Here is a 25,301-nt window from a genome sequence, read left to right as displayed (position 1 = left end):
ATATGACTTAATGCTGTTTACAATATGACTACGCTGTTTACAATATGACAACGCTGTCTATAATGTGACCTGACGCTGTCTACAATGTGACTTCACGCTGTCTACAATGTGACCCCACGCTGTCAACAATGTTACTTCGCGCTGTCTACAATGTGACCTCACGCTGTCTACAATATGACTTCACGCTGTTATAAATATGAGCTCATGCTGTCTACAATGTAACCTCACGCTGTCTACAATGTGACTTCATGTTGTCTTCAATGTGACTTTACGCTGTCTACAATATGATTTCACGCTATCTACAATGTAACTTCACGCTATCTAAAATGTGACCTCACCCTGTCTACAATGTGACCTCACGTTGTCTACAATGTGACTTCACGCTGTCTACAATGTGACCTCACACTGTCTACAATGTGACCTGACGCTGTTTACAATGTGACATCACGCTATCTACAATGAGACCTCACGCTGTCTACAATATGACTTGGCGCTGTCTACAATATGAGCTCATGCTGTCTACAATGTGACTTCACGCTATCTACAATGTAACTTCACGCCGTCTACAATATGACTTCACGCTGTTTACAATATGACAACGCTGTCTACAATGTGACTTCACGCTATCTACAATGTGACTTCACGCTGTTTACAATATGACCACACGCTGTCTAGAATGTGACTTCGCGCTGTCTACAATGTGACCTCACGCTGTCTACTATGTGACTTCACGCTGTCTATAATGTGACCTGACGCTGTCTACAATGTGACTTCACGCTGTCGACAATGTGACCTCACGCTGTCTACAATGTGACCTCACGCTATCTACAATGAGACCTCACGCTGTCTACAATATGACTTCTCGCTGTCTACAATATGACTTCGCACTGTCTACAATGTGACTTCACGCTATCTACAATGTGACTTCACGCTGTCTACAATATGACTTCACGCTGTTTACAATATGAGCTGATGCTGTCTTCAATGTGACTTCGTTCTGTCTACAATATGACCTCACGCTGTCTTGAATGTGACTTCGTGCTGTCTACAATATGACTTCACGCTGTTTACAATATGAGCTCATGCTGTCTATAATGTAACTTCACGCTGTCTACAATATGACTTCACGCTATCTACAATATGACTTCACGCTGTGTAATATATAACTTTACGCTGTTTAAAATGTGACTTCGCGCTGTCTACAATATGACCTCACGCTGTCTACAATGTGACTTAACGCTGTCTACAATATGACTTCACGCTATCTAGAAGGTGACTTCACGTTGTCTACAATGTTACTTCACGCTATCTACAATGTGACTTCACGCTGTCGACAATGTGACCTCACGCTGTCTACAATGTGACCTCACGCTATCTACAATGAGACCTCACGCTGTCTACAATATGACTTCGCGCTGTCTACAATATGACTTCGCACTGTCTACAATGTGACTTCACGCTGTCTAAAATGTGACTTCACGCTGTCTACAATATGACTTCACGCTGTTTACAATATGAGCTGATGCTGTCTTCAATGTGACTTCGTTCTGTCTACAATATGACCTCACGCTGTCTTGAATGTGACTTCGTGCTGTCTACAATATGACTTCACGCTGTTTACAATATGAGCTCATGCTGTCTATAATGTAACTTCACGCTGTCTACAATATGACTTCACGCTATCTACAATATGACTTCACGCTGTGTAATATATAACTTTACGCTGTTTAAAATGTGACTTCGCGCTGTCTACAATATGACCTCACGCTGTCTACAATGTGACTTCACGTTGTCTACAATGTTACTTCACGCTATCTACAATGTGACTTTACACTGTCTACAATGTGACTTAACGTCGTTTACAATATGACAACGCTGTCTACAATGTGACTTCACGCTATCTACAATGTGACTTCACGCTGTCTACAATGTGACTTTACGCTGTTTACAATATGACCTCATGCTGTCCACAATGTGACTTCACGCTGTCTACAATGTGACTTCACGCTGCCCAAAATGTGACTTCGCGCTGTTTACAATGTGACTTCGCGCTGTCTACAATGTGACCTCACGCTGTCTACTATGTGACATTACGCTGTCTACAATGTGACTTCACGCTGTCTACAATGTGACTTCACGCTGTCTACAATGTGACCTCACGCTATCTACAATGAGACCTCACCCTGTCTACAATATGATTTCGCGCTGTCTACAGTATGACTTCGCACTGTCTACAATGTGACTTCACGCTGTCTACAATGTGACTTCACGCTGTCTACATCATGACTTCACGCTGTCTACAATGTAACTTTACGTTCTCTACAATATGTTTTCACGCTATCTACAATGTGACCACACGCTCTCTACAATGTGACCTCACGCTGTCTTCAATTTTACCTCAAGCTGTCTACAATGTGACCTCACGATGTCTACAATATGACCTCACGCTGTCTACAATGTGACCTCACGCTGTCTACAATGTGATCTCACGCTGTCTACAATGTGACCTCACGCTGTCTACAATATGACCACACGCTGTCTACAATATGACCTCACGCTGTCTACAATATGACTTTTAGCCATCTAATTCTAAGTTGTATTTCTTAAAAAGATGTTATTCATTCTTGTCTTTACTTCAGTCTGATGCAGTTGATGATTTTAGTACTAGACAATTTGTGGTCACTAAGGACCCGGATATAGTAGTTTAAAACCTATAGCCATATTTCCTCGTCTATGATTTGTACAATCTTTTCAATATTTATATCCTTGATATATTTTCACAAGGGTCACAAACTATACTAATGTTCATTGAAATTAAACATTGTGTACAGTCATTTAAGAAGATTACATTTTTGTCATTTATGATGTGTTAGTTATAACTGGATCGAGTTCAAATCTTGGTCTGACACAGGGAACATTTAGTGAAATGCTTGATTATTAGGAAACGGCTATGAAACGAACTAAATTAGAAAATTAACTTTACAGATTGCCAATATTTTCATGGTTTATTACTCCTTCTTTCTAGTTTAAACATGTGGTATTTCACATAATGGATAATGTTTTTCATCGCAGTCAGTCGGATTCATGTATCTGCTTAATCCGTATAAGTGGTTGCTGAAACGTGTTCCTAAACTAACCATTCCACACTTGTGGTTGTCCGAATTTTCTAGATCATGTTGTAGACTGTGATCTGCTGTGTGTCCGTTACTCCATTCCCAATGCCTGTCGGACACCTGTCCATCTACCCACGCCGATGCACCATCTGTAAACGAAGATACAAACATAATCTTTTCGAAATCAATTTCAAGTCAAAATAACAAAAAGAAAAACAAACAAACAAACAAACAAACAAACAAAAGAATAAAAAACTAACAAACAAATAAACAAGAAGAAATAACAATAAAAACACAAAATTCAACCAACAAGCATCTAAAAATCTATCAAGTATGTACTGGGGAAGATATACGTTTTTATGAAATGTTTTGTCCCATCTTCTTTTTACCTCTTTTTCTTTCTGAGAACTGCATGCTTTCTCGTGATACAACCCCCTTTTATACATAACCAATACAAAAGATTCAGTGTTAGAACTGTGTGACAGTATGCTATTTGTTTTGGGTCATTAGTTTGATGATTATTAACATGTGCCCTGACTATGTCAGATATGTATATATTTTACTGACAGGGATCAGATTAATGTTATCTATCTAATAATGCACATTTAATGTGTTTAACATTAAAATATTTATATATGTGTTTTTTGTTTATGAGTGTATTTGTGTCAGTTAAACAGAATCATGTTCATGTTAGGCAAAACTATATTTAATAATATTGTTTTGATTATGAATATGTTTGTGTCAGTTAAACAGAATCATGTTCATTTTAAACACAACTATATGTAATAGTATTGTTTTCATATTACATAAGTGTACTGTATTCATTCATAGACTTGTTCTAAATGTTGGAAATGAGACATGCCCAGTAGACCTGACATGAACAGTTTTGATACACGATATTCCATGTGGGGAGGGGGGATTAAGCATGTTTTTAGCGTAGTGGAGCGGAGTTTAAGTATTGTGAAATTGTGTTCTAGTGTCAGAGTTATGTCCCTATATTTTAATGTTTGTAATCTAGATGAATGTATTGACTTTTTATAGTGTCATAGTTATGTCCCTTGATTTTAATGTGTAGTCTTAATGGATATAATGTCTTTTTATAGGGTTAGCATATGGATCACTCATGAGAATGGTGATCCTGGAACCAAGCTGTGGCGATGCTTTAATTTCAAGCCTATTATACATATATAGAGAAATGTTTATGTACTTAGACTATTTATTTTGTAGATGTGGCTTTCGACGTCCTGCAGGATATTATGTAAGTCACTGGAGGAGCTGAAGTCTGCTAATCCACTACAGAGGCGTTTACAGGTTTCCTAGATGTAGATTCACGAATACAAAATACATTAATTATTACGCGATTTCGTTGTCAACTTAATACATAACATTGTTATATATTACAAGTTTACTTAATTAAATGAATGCGTATCACAAACTATAAAATCATGGCATGGATGTACGTTGAATACAAAAACTTGAGGATGTACTCCTCTGATGTTTGACCGGATGTAGGGCTAAATTCAATATCAAATGAATTCCAGCGTAATATGTTGGTCTTATGCTTTTACACATTTCAGAGAACTTTCGCTTGTGGACAATGTTTTTTGACGTCGAAATTGACTGTTAGTAACGTCAACAATTTCAACATTTTCTCGTTGCTAAGGTACTTCTCCCGAATATAACTCTGGGAGATTTGATAGATTTTAACTAAACTTTGCATGAATAATCACTGAAAATAAGATTTGAAATCCAGTAATTCCTTTGATTTTTAGGACCTAAAAATGATACTTCATCTTGTGTTTGATCTTAAAAAACGGTTATTTGGGTTAAAATTACAAGTTGAAGCACAACGACCCCCATTGCTTTTGTCATGAAATATCCTAAAAGTATTTGCTATCTAATCATAAATTCTTTGAAAACGTTGAATAGTAGAACAAGGTCAAATTAAGGATTCAAGTCAGTTTTCAAAATTTTCATTTTTTGGTTGCTATGCTCATGAAACCCTAACAAAATGTAGCATTTCCATATTATGCTTTATATCTTGATATCTAAGTATATGTTATTACATTTTGATGAAAAACAAATAATCATTTTAACAAAAAAGTTTGTTATTTCGAAAAAAAAAAAAAAAAAAAAAAAAAAAAAAAAAAATTTAAAATAATTTGCGAATGATGTAACATTCCATATTCCAACATCTGTATCGGAAAAGAAGTATGCAACATATAGGATTTTCGCTTTTAAACAGTTTCGAAAATATAACCTTTCAAAAGTCATCATCAGAACGATAGTTCAATATTGGATTTTTTGAACTTCTTAGAGAAGTTTCTCCTTAAGGATTATATGTATAGGACAAGGATATGCATTGTGTTTCGAACCAGTCTCCGTTGTTGTACCACGTACTGCTCAATGCATTACCTTCGCATCCGACCAGTTCACTAAAGTAAGTGATACACCATAACATGAACTTCCATGATGAATCCAACCCGTTGGACATCTGATGTAATGACTCGGACAGTCTAGAAAAATGAATACGTGTTAGTTAAAGAAAACGTGTATACATTTCCGTTAGAAAAGAGAATCCATGCTCGTTAAGATAATGTTAATACGTGTCCGTTAAGAAAAAAAAGATTACATGTTCGTTAAAAAAAGAAACAGCGAATTAGTTTTTTGTTGAAATAAAAAAAAATGAACACACGGTTCATAAAGAAAATTGAATTGATGTTCTTTAAAACTTCATTGAAGAAAACGAATATGTTCGCAATGGAAACTGAAGGTATATTCTTTACTGAAGGGCGAATACCTTTTTTTCAAGGAAAATGACTTTGTTTCGTTAATGAAAGTTATGTATTTTGGGTGGTCGGGTGGCGCAGTGGTAACGCACTCGCCTTTCACCTAGCCGACCGGGCTTCGATTCCCGTGCCCGACCACGTGGGTTTTCCCCGGGTACTCTGGTTTCCTCCCACAATAAGACCCCTCGCGCGCTTATACCCGGGCCAACAAGAGTGATTAGTATAAGTTGAAATAACTTGTTTCGCAATTGTTGTAAAATAAATAAAGTTTATATTTTTTAATGTATTTTCATTAAGGAAAAGTAAATGCCTGAATACGTAATGTACATCTTCATGAAAAAGTTAGTGCGTGTTTGTTAAGTAAACACCACTGTATGTAAATACATTAAAGAAAAGCGCGGTAAGGTATATTGGAAGGCATTCAAGTTCCTTGATTTTCTTATTTGTTACGTATATTTTTACGTATATTTCACTGCACTTTAATGAACATACCTTCCATGTAGGTGTTGCTTATAACATTTCAACATAACGTTAGGCAATAATACGTTGCAGTTAACGAAAAAAACTGTATTAGCTTTTATGTTAGCACAGTAGTGCTATAAGGCAATGGTACAAGGACAAAAATTTACTTATGTGAGTCGTAGTCGTTGGGACTGTCGTTGGAGGAGTTGTTGTCGGTGGTGGAGTCGTCGTGGGCAGCAGGGCATGGTCATTGCACAGATCCCCTTTACAGCATCCACCATGGAGAGACAGTTCAAATGCTTGTCGCTTTCCGAAAATATCTGGAGCAGCTTCGCCAAATGTCGAACACAGCTGGTACATGTATATTTAATACTTATATATCAAATCGATGATATTAAAAATTGTAATATAAAATGGTTATATGCCGCATGTATTATGTAACGTGTAATTTCTGTTAATCTGATCTGTCTATCAAGTTGCGCGAGAGTGTAAAAGGTAGTTTGATAAAAAAAAATGCGGTTTTATGACGTAGCCAATATTATGTGGTAAGATACAATTTTAATGACATGGAATCATGCCTTGAGTTTTCCTGTATCCGGTTTTCATACTTGAATGTAATGCCTCAAATGACATTGGCTATCTTAGTCGATACTTCAATTTGTCCAGTTCTCATACCAAATACGAGTTGTAATACAATGTATGGTGGTCAAAACAGTCCCACAGGTTAGATATCAGAAGGTATTTCTCACGTACTCTGATTCATAATTCGCATTTCCTTAATGGTGGCATGTAACTGACATCAACTTGTTGTGTTACCATGATAATTTATCGCGACAAATCGTTGTATCAAAACATCCTGTCATGAAAATTTCGTGTGAAGACGTCTTACTAAGTCGACTAGTCGCGATAAATTGATATCTAAGCAGCCTTAAGTATCATGACAACACGACATTTTGCCGCAATAATGATTGGATCCGACATGCGTTAAAACTTAACCTTCTCTAAGAATGACTGACATGTTCTTCATGATACCTCAGTAAGTAACATTTGCCTTACACTGATTTCTTCTCATCGTCACCGAAAATTTTAAATACCGAGGCCTCCCGAACAACGCGTAAATCTATTTTAAGAGAAAGTAACGTTTTAACGCAAGTCAGAATTTTCGCGATAAAATGTCGTGTTGTCATGATACTTAGGGCTACTGTAAGATAAATTAATCGCGATAATTATCACGACTAGACGACGTAACACTATATTATCATGAAAAGTCGTTTTGATGAGACAATTTGTCGCGATAAATCACCATGGCAACAAGACAAGTAGATAGCAGTTACACGCCACCATAGTTACAATGATTTACCTTCATATCATAATATGCAATATTATTAATTTTGAGTTACCACTCTTACCTCATGGATTACAACGGATATAATTTAAGCTGGCTTAGATTGAATGCACTGAATACGTTTTTTGATATGCACACGTGGAATAACAAAAATCATCTTATTACATTACTACTGTGGCAATTTTAATCACTTCTAAGAATTGTTACCTTTTCATTTAAACATCCCATTCTGTATCCTCGTTCCAGCGAAGCCGATATCGTTTCCACAGTATAGCATAGCTCAAATCAACGAAAATAACATTACGTTAGGACAAATGATTAGACATTAATACATGTATTTTACAACTTAAACGTTTTATTGATGGTAAAAATAATAGATGAATGAATAAAGTAAATGTGACATGTCTATATCGAGATGTATTATAATTGTCAACTCAGAGCTGAAATACTTTAATGTACTACATTACCGATTTTGCGAAGATACATATTCAGTCAAACATGTGCTTAGCGGTATATGGTACTTTAGCTTTGTCTCTAATTTCAGCGTTCAAATGAAATATAACACCAATGCCAACTTTAAATCTGCCGATGATTGATCTGAATGAAATAATTTTGTTCCTCTTTCTTAAGCTAGCATAGATTTAGTTTTTGTAAATGAACATGTTATTGACTGTTCAGATTTAAAAACAAGAAAGGAAAAATTCTCTCACCTCTCCACTAGCACAAACTGTTGTGTGAGTGCAGTTTTCTGCTGCAGTTACGTGACTACATTGGTAACATCCAACTATAAAATACATTGCCAGGTATGAATTCAATGTCGATATTCATGACTATCCAAGGGAGAGCAATTCTAATGAAGATACATTATCTAGCTTACAGCAAAGGACTGAGAAAAGCATCTTTTTAATGTGTAAAAGCAACAATGAAAATAATGAAATGTTACAAAATATTAATTCAAATTCAAAGCCGATGAAACCATGCCAAATCATAAACAAATGAACGATTAATGAGGAGACCACTGGAAAAGTACGGGGAGCGTAAAACCAGGTGTTCCGGAAAAATAAACAACGAAGCACGGTAAACACCCCCCTCCTCCCCCTTCCCCTCGATATTCATTGTTTATACTAAATGAGACAATATAATAAATCAACAATTATGAAAAAATGCATTGATATTAGATATATATAGTTCTTATATCACCGATCGGTATATGTTGCTCGTGATTTGCATTTTTTATTCATCCTAATAGCATAGTAAAAAGACGTTCCTTATACACCATTGTGTATCAATGTGATAATACTAGTGTTTGTTTGATAGTTTTTATTTATTTATTTATTATCATTTAATCAGGGAAAGATCTTTTTTGGCATTAGACTGGGGAAATTATAATGTGTTCAAAAGGTACCTTGGTAAAATTAATAAAAGTTAACATACTACATTTGCCACATTTTCTGGGACAAACTTCATTTGCAATACAGTCGATGGTACACATGTCAGGAAAGTATCCTGAAAGGCGGGAACATATATCCGTATCAACGTCATGACAAAGACTAGATGTGCTAACAGGAGCTGTAGTCACCATGGCAGTCGTTGTCATTCGCGAAGCAGATGTGGTAACCTTAGTCGTTGCCGCATTAGGTGTAAATATGGGAAACATCGTTGGGTATATAACAGGTACAAGAGTGTCCGTTACTGGCGGCAAAGGCGGTGTCGTTGGTGTCGTTGGTGGCGGTTGGTTTCTTAAGGCATTCGTCACGTTGCGAGTCTTCACGTTGCACAAGTCAGTATCACAGCAAGATCCTTTGAGCAAGCCTCGTTTTGAAATGTTTTCGTCATCCCTTCGACCTATGACTGTACCGAAATGCGATGCGCATACCTGACAATACATGTGTATGTACTTTAAAATCAAGGCAAATTGTGTATACAAAGTGTGCAATACATTTTCACTTAATAAATAAAAGAAAAATTTGAAATGATGAATTTACATGAGGAAGATTTCCACAGAACGGTATGTCGCAATTGTCGTAATAGAAAAGTAAATTTAATACGAAATTGCAAAAGTCAGGAACGATGGCAACAATTACTGACATATCTTATGACATGGACCATTTCTGACTAAATATTGTATATCTTTTATACTTAGTCATATTGAAACAATATGAATATTTACCGTATTAGGGGCACAGCCAAGCTTATAGACCTCCCGGAAATCGTCAGTAAAAGATTCGGTAGTGATGCAAGACTATGAAACGTTAAAATATGAAGAAACAGAGAAATAAGATAAAGTTAGGAACACACAATTTAAATATTGTTACTACATTATGTTTTTTGAGACACATGATACAATTTTCATTATTGATGATGTGGCACAAGTCAGACTTTTTAAACGTGTCCGTACAGATGGCCAGGATCCTCCAACTCGCCAATTCATGAATGTTGTGTTTGTAAATCAGGGAGTGGATACCATAAACAAACATTGCAGATGACGTTCGAAGTAGTCCTTCGTCAGCTTATTCTTTTCTACCTCTACTTATAACTATGGCCCAACTGGGCACATAGCACCTGGTGATTTAAGCATTATACAAAATGCTAAGCAATGAGAGCTTTTCAAGAAGCGCCCTAAAATTATTGAAACCCTGTCTATTACTTGGAATATAAATTTCAAGATACTTATGGATTCTGTTGAAAACTATGTAAGAGATTAGGTGAAGCGAGAACATGCCATGTTGGACTCACTTTTTGAGTGGGTTAAGTTCATATAAACAACGTTTTATTGCTGGTTTGTCTAGCTGTTCAACCAAACTTTGTCAAAAAAACTGAACCACCATTCTAAGTATTATCAATTCTGTGTAAAAATCTTTTTGTGGTCATGTTTACTCAAGAAATTGATAGCTTGTGATTTTGAAGAATTCTAAAGAGATTTGACACCCTTCAACACTCTTATAGGAAAACAACAACATTACTTTTCCACTTCATTCTAACCTGAAGGAACGCCTCCGTTCTCTTGTTAAGAGAGCTTTCTTCTCCAAGAAAGGTGAACTGTATATTGTAGCATATTTCGTTAAAAAAGTACTTCAAAATCAAAGAAGAACTATACAGATAATGACACAATAAAAATGATCGAGTTTCTGGTTGACATCATCTTCGTCGAGTTTGGTGGTATGATCATCCAACAGACTATTGGCATGCCTATGGGAACTAGCTTTGTGCCCTGTTGGCTGATTTGGTTTTGTTTTCATACGAGGCTGGATTTATTGAAGACCTTATCAAAACAGTTCACAAAGACCTTGCAAAGTCGTTTAATTTCATTTTCAGATATACTGAAGACGTCTTGTCATTAAATAACAAGAACTTTATTGATCATGTCCATCGTATATATCCACCAGAATTGGAATTGGACTCTTCCATGTCAGTTGCTTATCATGATATTTTCCTACAACGAAACCAGCAAAAACAACCTTCCACCAAGCTGTATGATAAACACGATAATTTCAATTCCCAAATCGTGAATTTTCCATTTCTGGATAGCAACAATTCCTGAATCCTTAACCAATGGTGTTTACATGACGCAGTTGATTCGATATTCAAAGGGCCTGTTCCCATTATCGCGATTAACTCGTAACACTGGGGTTCATAAGATGCAGGTTGATGAGAATCATTGGAAAGTTTTATGGTCGCCATTGAGAAATATTCTACATGGCTTTTTCTTTGTGAGATATGAAGTTTGACGGATTCGATGTTAGTTAGTTTTCCTGTCGGTTCCGTTATTGTATAACATAAACATAAACTTTATTTATTTTACAACAATTGCGAAACAAGTTATATCAACTAATCACTCTTGTTGGCCCGGATGTAAGCGCGCGAGGGGTCTTATTGTGGGAGGAAACCGGAGTACCCGGGGAAAACCCACGTGGTCGGGCAGGTGATCCCTTACCTTTTCACGTCCGTTCCGGGAATCGAATCCCGGTCGGCTAGGTGAAAGGCGAGTGCGTTATCACTGCGCCACCCGACCACTGTTATTGTATGCTTTGATCTCATCTGAGAATATGACGTTACGTACTTGAATTGACCAAGGTTTACATGTCGGTGTCTTCGATGACACAGAAGACGCTTACTCTTTCGGAGCACCTTGTCTTATTTTCAGGAGTCTCCGTAGAAATCATTGTTTTCCTATTTTGTCCTTGTTTTATGGAATTTGAGTTTGGATTATGATGCCATATTGGTATTTTCTTGATGTTTTAATTGATGTGTTCTTCGCTTCTAGCATTAGGCGGAAAACACAAGGTGCGTATAATGTATATTCGCAATAGTTTTTAGTGATCTCATTTCGATTTAGAACATTAGCTTCAACGTTTTTATTATCTTCGCTTAAAAAACGAATTTGTCTTTGTCAATGTGTTTAAAGAGACACAATACATCGTATTTCTGCCTTTTATTTCTAAATCGTTCTCTCTTATCGACTATTGGACAAATTGTTTTACAATTCAAATGGAGTTGTAGTTCGCCTAAAAACAATGTTCGAACGATGCCAATATTCCTTCAACCTTAAATGGATGAATATAATCTGAGAATGAATAATAACAACGGAATATCAAACCCATTATTACGTATATTTTAGATATTATAAATGCCACTGTACACCTTTTGGGTCTTTTTTCAGTATCTCCGTTTACATAGATTTTGGTAATCACATGATACTCACATGGTCTACTGATGGGCACTCCACGGAGGTATAACATTGATCCGGGCTGGATACCTCATGACATTGATAGCATTTCAAAGCTGTAGTGACAAGTTACAGACAAATCATACATTAACGCTGATACCGATACAACATTTTCGAAGCTGTCTAAGATGGAGATGACATCTGTGTTAAGACATACTAAGACATAATAGGAAAGTGTAATAGGATGAAATTCTTATTACAATGAAATTAATATAACAATTAAGCAAGTAAAAAGAATGTAGGTCACAGATGATGATGCCACCTTTTGACATAATTTAACATTAGATACAGAAGTGATAGAAAACTGAATCATACAGCTTTCCACCTTTCTAGGACTGGACAATGATGCTAATAGCCTCGATTTTTCAACCTAGTAGGCGTCAGAGGAAAATCGATGGAGAAAGGCAGTGTCAAAATTGTGGTAAACTTAACAGACATTTCACTCTGTCGGGCCACTTTCTACGGCACCTAATCGTCTAGCCAAGAAATTGAGAGAGATTGAGAGGAGGAGAGAAGGGGAGAGAGAGAAGGGGAGCGAGAGGGAGGTATATTACAAACATAAGAAACACATACGGCACTTTCCACAGAATCGAGGACAAAGGGCTACAGAGTAGCATGGGTTGTCACACATGTTGGGGTTGAGGTTGTAGAGGTCCTGACAGATCAAGGAATTGACGTCGTCACATGCTGCATTTGATTGATCAATGCTCAGCATCAAACCACAGAGAATAACTGTAATAAAAATACTTCGTTTCATAAAATACGTTTTGTATCTACCCTAGTCCATATGTAAGCAAATATTTTACCTGCAATCGACGAAATACGCCCGATGATTTCTACATCAGGACAATTATGTGAAATGTTCACTTTCTTCCTGAAAATGTTTGTACATTATTGATTCAATTCTATTAAACTGAGATAATTCGTGGGATTTTCACAGTATTTCGTTACATAAACTTTAATAATTGCAATAACGTCATGTTTTTTTCATTATTACTTTTATTTTTATTAATATCTTCTAGGTAGTACGTTCATCAGTATGTCTTATGTCTAATATTAATGACAAAAGAGTAAAGAAATTCAGACAAATTGTACATTTTAACATATATACCTGTGATCGACAACATCGCCTTGGTGCATGTGCTTATCTATGATATAGGTCGACCTGGTTTATATGTAAAATGACACATGGCCGTGTGTCAGATTCGTTATCAGGGGTTATCTGTATATAAATCATGATAATTGTAACTGATATCTTTTTAAGTCAGAAATGTGAACGAGAAAATAAGTTAACTACAATGTACGTTTTGACCGTTCATTAAAATGAAACTGGTGTTTATATTTTCAACATAAGTGATTAGTTACACTCAGTAAAACTATTTCTTTCTGTTGGAATAGTAAATACAGTTATCCGTCAATGTTAGTGTTAATCAGTTAATGTTGCACTTTACTTTGACAACAGCCATCATTCACCTATCGAAACGTCCATTTTCTTGCACTACTGGATGTTAGAAGAATATACAAAAGACAGTGAAATTCGAGCAATAGAAAAAAAATAAAGATTTACACGGCGACTCATCAAAAAGGACAAGGAGGATAAGACCGGGCGCTCATCTTTAAATCTATCTTTTTTTTAGAAAACGTTTATTCCTGCGTGCCCAATCAAATCTGAACAATATCATTGTATCCTGTCCCACCTTTCATTTGTTTTTACAATAACACATCTAATTAAGCACATTTATACACATCACATATATTAAACACTCAGAATATGTTTTTTAAAGTCAAACTGTACGTTTTTTTATCCGGACGATATGTTTAGAATTGAATACAGAATGGACAATTAAAAACATGCTGTCTTTCGTAAAATCTTCGGGTGCAGGTGGTAGACACAGCTGGTGAAAGTTTAGTCCCCGATATTTGCTGTAACCTGAATGCCACGTTTCTATTCACGTGAAAAGTGGCACGGTTCAGACTATGCGCATGACCTAGACAATGTTCTTAAGTTATCAGATATATGAAAATTATGAAATTCATTAAATTATAGGTCCAGTGCACTTCTCCATCTAGATGTTGACATTTATTTCGTTGATTTAATTCCCCGAGGTTCGCCGTAATTTGCATTCTACGTTATAATTCATTCGAATAGCAGTACAGTTCAGAAAACACATGAACATGAAGTTAATCTAAACTTATCTGATATATGAAAAGAAAAATATATTGAACCATAGGGCTTGTATATGGTACGACACGGCAAACATAACTATCCATACCATTGTTATATTAAGTCATTAGAAACAGTATACTAAGATTATTAAACATGTAGACACCACTGCAGATGATGAGTCCATCAAATGAGGATGAGTTTTCTACCAAAACAATTGCCGCCTTATTCAGTGTTCCAGATTTTTAATGCCTTTATCTGTTTAGAATCGCTTACAAAACCATTTAAACCCACATGCACATGGAAAACATTTCATGGGAATCCATCTTGTGGATAAGACCACAAGACTAGTTTGATCCTTTGATGTATATTAAGGGAATCTCGAGGTCACATAACGGAATATTTTGTTTTCCTGAAATCGCTCTAGACAAAAACGTTTCGCTTGTGCTTTAAATAAGGTGCAGAGGAAGAGAGTGTGGTCGTAACCCCTGGAGTATCGAGGATGTGTGGACATTTCAGCAAACTGCTTTATGTGAAATATCTACATTACTTTATCTGATTAGGAAGAATTTTTTTTTTTTTTTTTTTTTTGCATTTCAGTAAAACATCGAGTATTTTAAACGTCATTCTTGTTTGATGTTGCTGTTTTTCTCCTTAACATTACATTCTTCCTGTATTGATACTCTATTATACAAATTTAACAAAGTCACATTCATTTGCTTTGGTATATTTATTCATGATTTGTGTACATGTTTAATTTCACACAACGGTAAATATGCAACACTACAAGCTTGGGGATGTAGGTAGGAGCTGATACCCGATGTGTGTGAGTCAGAGTGCGGGACTATTGTAATGTATCCACAGTAGGAGTACATGAAGTTATTATTGTGTTGTAGAGTTGAATGAGCCGTGTGTCCGGAGTTGCTCCATTCCCATACGGAATGAGCTAGTTTACCATCCACCCAAACGTTGATACTACCTACAAAAAGCAAAAAGATACGAGGTTGTTAAGAGGCTTTGGAGCTTTTTACATGGTTCATGTATGACATAATAAGTTGTGTATACGTAATCAAATACCATCGATCATTAATAACATCGGAGCGCGAAGAATGAACAGCACTTCATTTAGAGTAATATGTATATAGTAAGTATATATAACTAATAACCCGCCATGTTATGTTCTGATCAATTTAGTTTACTTATTGTATAAGTAATCCGATGGAACCTGAGACATGTACACGTATATACCAGATTTGTAAACCATAAACAAATAACTGACATAATAACAGAATCTCATTCAAATTCAAATTCAATGAAACTAGGCCAAATTATGAACAAAAAGAAACGGAGACTTCTAATAAAGTAGAAGGAGATAGTGAAGCTATGTTTATATATTTGTAGTTATGTATCAAAGATAGAATAATTAAACAATACAACTATGACAAGTATTCTTATCATTACTTATAAAATGTTCATATTGTCCATGCAATTAAACAAATTGTAACATTACTAGAGCTGATATGATGGGAGAATTGATGTCCAATACTCGATGCGACACTGTGAAGGTCAGTTGAGCTGTCAAAATCGGCAAGCACGCCGCAATTCTTCTCACACTGTGCCTTTAAAGAACAAAGTAACGATGCTTGATATCATCATATATGCATTGTACCATATATCTGGCAACAAATGTAGCATTACATATTATAAGAATTTGATAAATGTTCCCCTAAAACAACTTTACTGGACACAACATTTTAACAAAAGAGTTTGGGACCATGAATCTGGTACACTTGGTATTAAAAAATGATAATTATTAAAAAACACCCCGAACTTTTGGGCTATTTCCGTTTTATATACCATAATATATATATATATACCAATTTTAATAAATCTAGCCTAGTTTAACATCTCTCTTTCCGCATACGAAACAATGTGTTCTTCTTGATTACAATTTTGTTCTATCAATGTTGACATATGTTTTATTGTTTGTTTGTTTTTTTCGCAATCGAGATAGTGAACAGAAATGGCTGGCCTTACATGAATTCATGAGGAATGGGTTAACATTTAATTGTCAGAAGTTTGTTTCAAAACTGCGGAGCAACGTCTTTCTACTGCGTGTTGCGTTAGTCCTGGTCATTAAGAACAATTAATATATAAACCTTAAGGCTTGTATTCAGCTTTATGTTCATATGAAGTGTTTCAAGTTAAATTACCTGAACAATCATTGGCTATTGTGGCGTTGTCTATGTATTAGAACGTCATGGTAATTACATATTTCATTTTATATATTGACTTACCTTAGCGCTGTTCCAGTCCATTATTGGTGTTCCAATAGCGTAGCATGATGATTGGTGATGGATCCAGCCGGATGGACAACTCGAATAACGATGTGGACATACTGAAATGAAACCCATGTCGTTTAGTCTAGTTTGCAAGTCTACAATATCAAAATGTAACTTCCTTAAACATTTTCCTTTTTGAAACGTAATTAATTATATATAGATATGTTTTATCAGAATTGTCCATTAACTGAACATTTTCATATATGTAAAGATGGTGTTTGTTTTTTTAAAGGGTGTCTGCTACCCCTATTATATGATCGCGTTTTGTAGCTTCTATATTTCCTAAAGAATTTTACACTACATAATGTATAACTTAGTAATTTATTGTCATTATGACAAAGGAAGAACATCATTGTTATCTAATGACCGGGAACCAAAAATCTATGTCATCAACACTTCGTTTTGTTTGCCGAAGGATCCCCTCCAATTAAGCCCATGATGACATGGTCGAATTATCGTGTCCTTTTTATGACATCAATGCCACTATAGACACAGTTTACTATGGCATAAGCTGATCTATTTTCTTGTTCTTATTTTTGTTTTGTGGTTTCAGTTCATTTATTCTCGTGAATTTTTGAATCCCTTGGTTCTGTTTACATTGTGATAATTGATAAAAATCTATTTTCGTTACCTGTCTGTGTTGTGGTCGTCATTGTAGTTGGTATAGTTGTAGTGCTGGTGGTCGTTGGAACCGTGGAAGTTGGAAACAATGCGTGATGATTGCAAAATTCTCCCTTGCAACACCCACCATGAAGAGACAATTCGAACCCTTGCCGTTTGCCGAATATCCCTGGAGCAGCATGACCAAACGTCGAGCAAAGCTTGAAAGGACAAATGTTTTCATCATTCAACGGTCGATTGTTTTTTTATTATTATTATTATCCATTTATGAAAAAAATGATATGTATACTTTCAGTCATTATCGATCTATCTGTGACCAAATCAAATGGAGTACTGGTAATATATTCATGATAAATGTTGTGAATAACAAGTGCAAAACTAAAGTAACTTCCACAAGCATATGAACAACTACCTGTACATGAGTCCAACAAACAGATACGTTGAAATTAATATGATATTTATTGGTGTATGAAAATATTCATTTAGAATTAACTTACCCTCTCGTCCATACATCCAAGTTTGAACCCTTGTTCAAAATTTGTTGTTACTGTCTCTACCGAAAAGCATTGCTGAAAATAAATCGTTGGTGGCAAAGTCAAATGATTGTATCCGGAAAATAGCAAACAAGAAAACAAAACTCCGATTTGTATGATTGTTTCAAATTACTTATGTCATCTCCAAATAATTATATCAACAGTAAATATTAATTGTGGACAACATTGGAATATCCGAAAAGGAAACACATACTTATTCCAGCTAAAGATCGGTAAAATTAGACAAAAAACGTTTTATTACGGTATCTCAGGAATTTAGAAGAGGAAAATAAGACCAGATATTTATTTGACAGAGTATGGCGTCTCTTCCTTTATCAATCTTCATTAACGGCACTTTCCGTGTATGAAAAGTCATGCCGCAAAATTACACATATTACAGCAAACGTTTCTCGGGTTTAACACGTTTTGTTTCTATTACATCTTTATACTATGGGTTTTTTCCTAACAATGTACCCATCTAAATTTCTATGCGTTGCCTTATGTGTTAACATTTCATCACTTGCCATTGGTTTCATTCCTATTTATCAGAAAATAATCTTGTTAATTTTGTCCTTTGTCTCTCAGGAAATGTTTGGAAATGACAAAATTTAAGTATGTTACCTCTCCCTTACTACAAACGGTTTTCTGTGAACAAGACTCCGGGCTGGTGACGTGACTGCATTGGTAGCATCCGACTAAATGATTTAAAAAGGTCTTGATGAGCAAAATCAGACTCTCATATTTATTGACGTGAAGTTAAACAATTACAATTATAACCATAATCTCACTTAATACTTACTACATTTGCCACATTTTCGTGGACATATTTCGTTGGCAATGCAGTCAATGGAACACATCCCTGGGAAATCCGTTTCAAGACGAGTGCAGATATCAGCGTCAATATCATCACACAGACCGGACGAAACAGCTGGCGCTGACGTCATCGTTGTGTTTGGTTGAATTTTGAGGGATATATCAGATAGATCACGTGGTATATCTGGAAAGACTGAGAAAGACAACTGATTCGTAGTTGTTGACTCTGGTGTTGGCTGTGGAGGTGTTGAAGGACTTTGTGTCGTAATATTCCTTGTCTTCACATTGCATAAATCTGTACCACAACATGTGCCTTGAAGCCCACTTCGTTTTGACGGACGATCTTCTCTTCGACCTATTCCAGGACCAAAGTGAGCTGTGCATACCTATCCATAGAAAGAATTTTATTGCAATATTCCATAGTCATAATGCGTATCCGATAGAATTGCACAAAATACACACAAGTAAATAACACATTTAAAAAAAGAATAAGACATAATTCTTTCAAACAATTAAAGTGCATAATACAACTTTTTCTTCCCTCTAAGACACTTCACGCAATAAACATAAGAAGATGATTAAAGATTGTACGAAAGACTCCCAAAGGAACAACACCGGATAATCAACATATACACATATACTTACAGAGCTCAAGGCACAACCGAGTTTATAAACGTCCTGGAAGTTGTCATTGAATGACTCCGTTAAGATACAAAACTGAAAAAGATTGCAAAAGAGCAATATCTATAAATCTTTTTAAGTGATTTTTTGTGTGAATTGGATAAGTAAAACAAATTACACATAACAGGGCTGGACAATAATGCTTGCCCGACTTGTCCGTACCAGTGCAAAATCACGTCGGACAAGTACATCTCCTATGAATTTCGGCAGACAAAGTAACTAATTCATTTGTTTAAACCAATTAAATCCTTCCTCTACCAAATTGCGCTTTTTGTTTTTTCTTTGGCGTAATCAATCGACTCCTTCGAGACCAAACTCTCAGCCTAAAATAATATAATCATTGTTTGCATTGTTCTGTACGATAAAGTCAGTGATGTTCCGAAAATGATTGCAATCTGTGTCAATTTTGCGTTTGTTTCAAAAGGCTGTTTCAAGCTTCAAGCCAGAAAAGGATAAAAATAAGCAGCATGAATTAAAACAGAAGCGTTCGTACATTCCAGTAAAAAATGTGGCATGCAGTCACTTGCGGACACGACCTGTTCACTGTTTATCATGACAACATACAGAAAAGACACAATAATTGCCCACTGGAATAGCTAAGCGCATGAGAAGTGTTATGAGAGACAGGTACTAAAAACTAAAAATCAAGCAGGTTACTGCATGTAGTTCAATCTTTGGTAATTACTAGATCAGTCACTTCATATTAACTATATAAAATATACACAACACTTAAAAAATAAAACTTTAATATAATGATAGCGACAATAAATGACACTTATTGTAACATAAGTTCTAAATATGTATATGAACAAAAATTACTTATTATGACATAACGTAAGATTGCATTAGTTGCTGAAATTCGGACAAGCGGGTTAATCTTTCGGACAAATGGTTTTCAAAAGGTTAAAAGTTATTGTGGAGCTCTGGACATATCTTAACTTGCATACCAATTAATGTACAGTACTGTGTAGAAAATTAATCATACAGCCGTGCAATGGGACATGTCTGGTACAAACATATGTACACAAGTTACTGTAGATAATGATAAACAACTGTTTAGAAACACAATTTCATATCTATTTTACTATGCATAATTTACATATACACCTGTCATTCATCTGCAATGATAATAACAAAATCTGCAATCTTGAAATGTACATTGCTATAAGTGTAGAAAATGTACAATTTGAGGCTTTTCGCATCTTCTGAACATTTCAAAATCTTAACTGGAAGTCAAACACTTTTTTGTCTCAACTCAGGACAGAACATTTCTTACGTCCTTCGGTTTATTAAATTTTACGTTTTTGTGATGATTTCAGTAATATTGACAGTGTATGAATAAGACTAAACGTTTCATTACGACAACGTAATGAGACAGTCATAAAAATAAAGTTCCACAAAATAACGCATTGACACTTTTTCATAGAATAGGATAACATATATGTAATACCCATAAGTAATACACTACAAAATGTACCTGACATTTAAAGGTATCTAGCAGAGTGGATGATGGACCCTTGAGCATAATAACAAACACAAATAATCATAATGTCATTATAAGAGTTTACGCGACATAGAAACTCTACAATCAACCTACAGACATCGAAACAACAAACTTCAAATTACTCATCTGATCTTTGGTTGGTTCATAGATGGGCAAAAACTTATCAGACAAAACCCAAATAAACGCTTAAAGTGAAACTTTACTCGAGACTTTTGACGATAAGGTACTCACATGATCAGCAGATGGGCATTGTGTTGTTGTGTAGCATAAATCTGGACTATCCACTTCGTGGCAAGAGTAACACTTCAGTGCTGCAAACAACAGAAAATATCAACATTATCATATTCAAAACTCGAGTTCCATAAAAATAAGGTAAAATATAAACAAAAGAAAGATTTACACGAAAATTCATGATAATGTACAAGGAGAATAAGACCAGCTGTTCAGGAAGAGTTAGCGTTTTCTTCTTCATTGATGACAACCCTGTATGGTGAATTTGACGACTTCTTTCACGAAAATCGTGAGTATGGAACAAGGCATGTAAACACAATAGGTTGGAGATGCAGAGATACTGTTATCCAGAAATGGAAAATTGAAATCATCACGCTTATCATACGGCTTGGTGTAAATTTGTCCATGATGGTTTCGTTATATGAAAAGATCGAGGTAAGTGGCTAATGTAAAAGAGTCTGCCATGTTCTTTATTTCCAGATATCGTACATACGATGGATGTTGTCAATAAATTGCTTGTTACTTAAAGACAAGATGTCATCGATATATCTGTAAGCGAAATTACACGACTTTACATGGTCTTTGTGAAATGTTTCGATAAGATCTTTCTTAAGTCAGTCGACAGAAAGGTTCAATTAGTTAAAATTATTTGAGAGTTTATGTGCTAAACACTACTGGTCGACTATAAGTCCCTGATATTTGCCATAACCTGCATGTCACGTTTCAATTCATTCGAACAGTGGCACTGTTCCAAATATACAAATGCACGATCAAATACATATATATGAAAATTATGAAACTCGGTGAATGATAGGGGTAGAGCACCTCCCCATCTCATTCTTAACATTTCTCTAATTCACTTTGGTACTTCCTCAGTCGCCTCCTAGGTTAAACATTCAGCCTTTTAGCATCAAAAGGTAGATATATCATTTTCACTTTTATACAGCATTATAAGCCGTATCTCGTTGATCAGAATATTTTTGCATTGACGTGAATTGCTGAATATACCCTCTCAAGATGTTACAATGGAAACATATGTTATGATGTGTAATTATACTTACGACATTTTCCACAGAAACGAGGGCAAAGGGTCGCGGAATAGCAGGCATTCGAACATATGTTGGGATCAAGTGAGAACATGTCCTGACAAATTGCTGAATCCACATCCTCACACGTCTGAGCTTGGCATAATGTTACCAGCACAGACACTTTCATAATACAAATGGAAATTACACCAAAGAGCAATGCAACAAAAACAACAAAGACATAAAATATGAACAAAACTATGATTAAAAACAAGGTCAAGCAAAATGTAACAAAACATTAACCATGGATTAATTGCTAGCATGATTAAAGTGCAAGCGACTGCAACTAAGTCTGCTCATCACGTATGTGACGAATACGGTTACGTTTTTATGAACATACCTCGCGATTTTATTTGGAAATCACACAGCAAAACTTTAATGCAATTCCAACTTGTGTTACTCTTATTGTAATTTGGATCCTGATTCATAGTTTAAAACGTATCATTGTCCAGTAAAAATTGTATATTTTCCTAATTTTATTTTCTATACATTGTAACAAATATTGAATATGGAAACAAAATGAAATAATGATCAGAATTTCTTTATCTTTATTGAGAGATAATCTAATTACAAATTGCACGGAACTGATATATTATTATGCTATGCAGCCCAAATTTTACAATACAGATCCCACGTTTTTATACAAATAATTTATACAATACGAATAATCTATTTGTAATACTAATCAAAAGTATAATAGTCACATATGTTACAATAAACCAGATAAAGGATTACACAGTGTGTCATTCTCACGCCATACATTCATACCATTTATACCTGTCATAAGGCTAAACGTCAATGGAGACCTTTGATTCAAACACGATTTAAAATGTTCGTATCACGTCGTTGGTAATAACTGTATATATTGTGTAAAATTAAAATGCTATCTAGGTAGGTTTCAAACATGTTAATAATTAATTAGTGATTTATTATAGACCTTTGGCAAGATTTCGATCATAACTTGCGAAACGTAGTTTGTCGTTGTCAATAGAAATATCTTAATTTACCTAAAATGAATGACTTTCATTACATGTATCTAAGTATATTTAACGATTTAAGTACTGGCAGTGGACATGAAGTGTGTCGAATAAGTATGTGTTGGCATCACTTGTTAATGCTTTGCCAATAACTTTTTTGACATAAAAATGTTGGAAAATAAGATAAAAGTAATAAAGAAAAGAGATGTATTCGCTTTATTTGTATACTAACACACGTATTATGTTTTTTTATATAAACATTGAACATGACAAAAGTGCCATATGATCGTTCATTACAAGTCCATTACATATACTCTAACATATAGCCGATTTTGGACGTATTATTGTTGATATTAGCTTGAAAATATCTAGTTTTTTTTCTGTGGTTGGCTATGTTAAAACTAGAATACTCTATTTCCTTAACGTTTGTCGCGGGAGCATATTCACACCAACAAAGAACAGATAAACGGATGTTTCCATTCTTTTTTTCAATAATTCATCATAAACGTTCAATAAACTCATACTTTACATAATTTTACATATTTCCTGAAATATTGATTGATCGGATTACTTATTCATTCGTCAATTGTTCTTTGTTTCTTGATAATTCTTCTTTTTATAACAATATGTTGATGTTGTAAAATCTATAACCATGAGCGGAATTCATGATGTTCTTGTTTAAAAAAAAGTATATGATATCTTGTCAATGATTTTTGAGGGCCTACACTATTTGCTCTAACATCCCTTGTAAAGTTTCTTCATTCTGCCATGAAATCAGAGATCCGACCGGGCAAGATAGTGGACAAAATAGTCTACGATTTGAGAATATAAAATGACAGGTTACAATCTCCAACTACACGGCCTCCTAACAAGTCAATTTGTGAATTCAACATATGTTCGTGAAAATTGTATAAATATTTAAGTCATTACCTGAAAGTAGAATAATCATCCCTCAGTATTACGTCTATATTCATCCAACAGCAGGGTCCTGTCTAAAGCTGTTTGCGAGATATCACGTGGATATCAAGACTTTAAGATTGTACAAAAGGCATACAAGTCGACACCTTATCAGTGCTCTGGCGTTCTCCTTAACAAAAAACATAATACGATAACATTTCAACAAAATCCTCACACCAATTCAACAGGTGCGTTCTGCACATCTTAGTTTGTCATGTTATTAGCTTTTATGAAATGAATAATAATTGTGAGTTGCTTCTTATATAACCTTTAGTTACAGGTATAAAATTACCGATAATTAAGTATTGTGTTTTATAATAATGACACTATTAGGGTGGTGGGCGATGTAATCAAAGACAATGTATTGCACGTAGAAAGGTTGAAGGAGAATTCTCACGTTGACAATGTCTGGTATTACTATGGTGTTTGCGGAGTGTAAGGGAATCTGAAAACAGAGAGACCTGTATGATGAGTTGGCAGATATTATCCAATAGCGAAACTGTGAAAAGGATATTCCAACTCAATATATAACTTGTAAATGTTTATAATTCGTAAACAGGAATTCTATATGATATTTGGGATGTATAATAGCGTCCTTAAGAGAGGTAAGTCTTTTTATTATAATGTACACACACACACACACACACACACATATATATATACTAAATACGAAATGTAGTGGTGAGTGTAAAACTGGCAAAACAGATTTCATTTGAATTGAATAAATATTGACTATCCGTTTGATGCTGAAAATATCTAATTTGATAACTCCTTAAAATAACTAAGAAGAAACTGGGCTACGTTTAACATCTATGTAGAATTGAACATTGTATCTATGGACCTATTGAGTTTGGGCCCGGTCGCGGGTTACACTATTAGAATATAAGAACGGACTGCGGATTGATCGGATTGTTCTCTTGGGTACTGCCTCACTAACAGCGGTAATTTAAGTCATGGG

At 35.1% G+C, this 25,301-nt stretch overlaps 1 protein-coding gene across 1 annotated transcript; it reads right to left on the bottom strand.

Moving 5' to 3' along the window:
* Positions 1 to 3,026: 3,026 nt before the first annotated feature.
* Positions 3,027 to 24,335, bottom strand: LOC132544092 (uncharacterized). Its single transcript, XM_060207659.1, has 16 exons — positions 24,317 to 24,335; positions 22,386 to 22,532; positions 21,325 to 21,404; positions 19,554 to 19,625; positions 18,895 to 19,294; positions 18,717 to 18,790; positions 18,060 to 18,131; positions 17,573 to 17,762; positions 16,897 to 16,997; positions 16,110 to 16,218; positions 15,349 to 15,578; positions 9,172 to 9,585; positions 6,532 to 6,715; positions 5,529 to 5,629; positions 4,321 to 4,429; positions 3,027 to 3,262 (listed from the first exon to the last, which is right to left on the bottom strand). The coding sequence occupies exons 1-16, from the start codon at positions 24,333 to 24,335 to the stop codon at positions 3,027 to 3,029; spliced, it is 2,538 nt and encodes an 845-aa protein (XP_060063642.1).
* Between the last annotated feature and the right edge of the window lie 966 nt (positions 24,336 to 25,301).

The sequence above is a fragment of the Ylistrum balloti genome, unplaced genomic scaffold, assembly GCF_031769215.1.
Source record: "Ylistrum balloti isolate Yb309-2 unplaced genomic scaffold, AGI_CSIRO_Ybal_v1 Utg369780, whole genome shotgun sequence".
Classification (NCBI taxonomy): Eukaryota; Metazoa; Mollusca; class Bivalvia; order Pectinida; family Pectinidae; genus Ylistrum; species Ylistrum balloti.
The sequence above is the reverse complement of the archived record's forward strand: the minus strand, read 5'-3'. Positions and strand labels throughout refer to the sequence as shown.

Coding starts and splice junctions, on each gene's coding strand:
- LOC132544092 (XM_060207659.1), bottom strand. Junction 19,626..21,324: donor AATGCCCATCTGCTGATCAT/GTGAGTACCTTA, acceptor AATCTTTTTCAG/TTTTGTATCTTAACGGAGTC. Junction 18,791..18,894: donor ACGAAAATGTGGCAAATGTA/GTAAGTATTAAG, acceptor TAAATCATTTAG/TCGGATGCTACCAATGCAGT.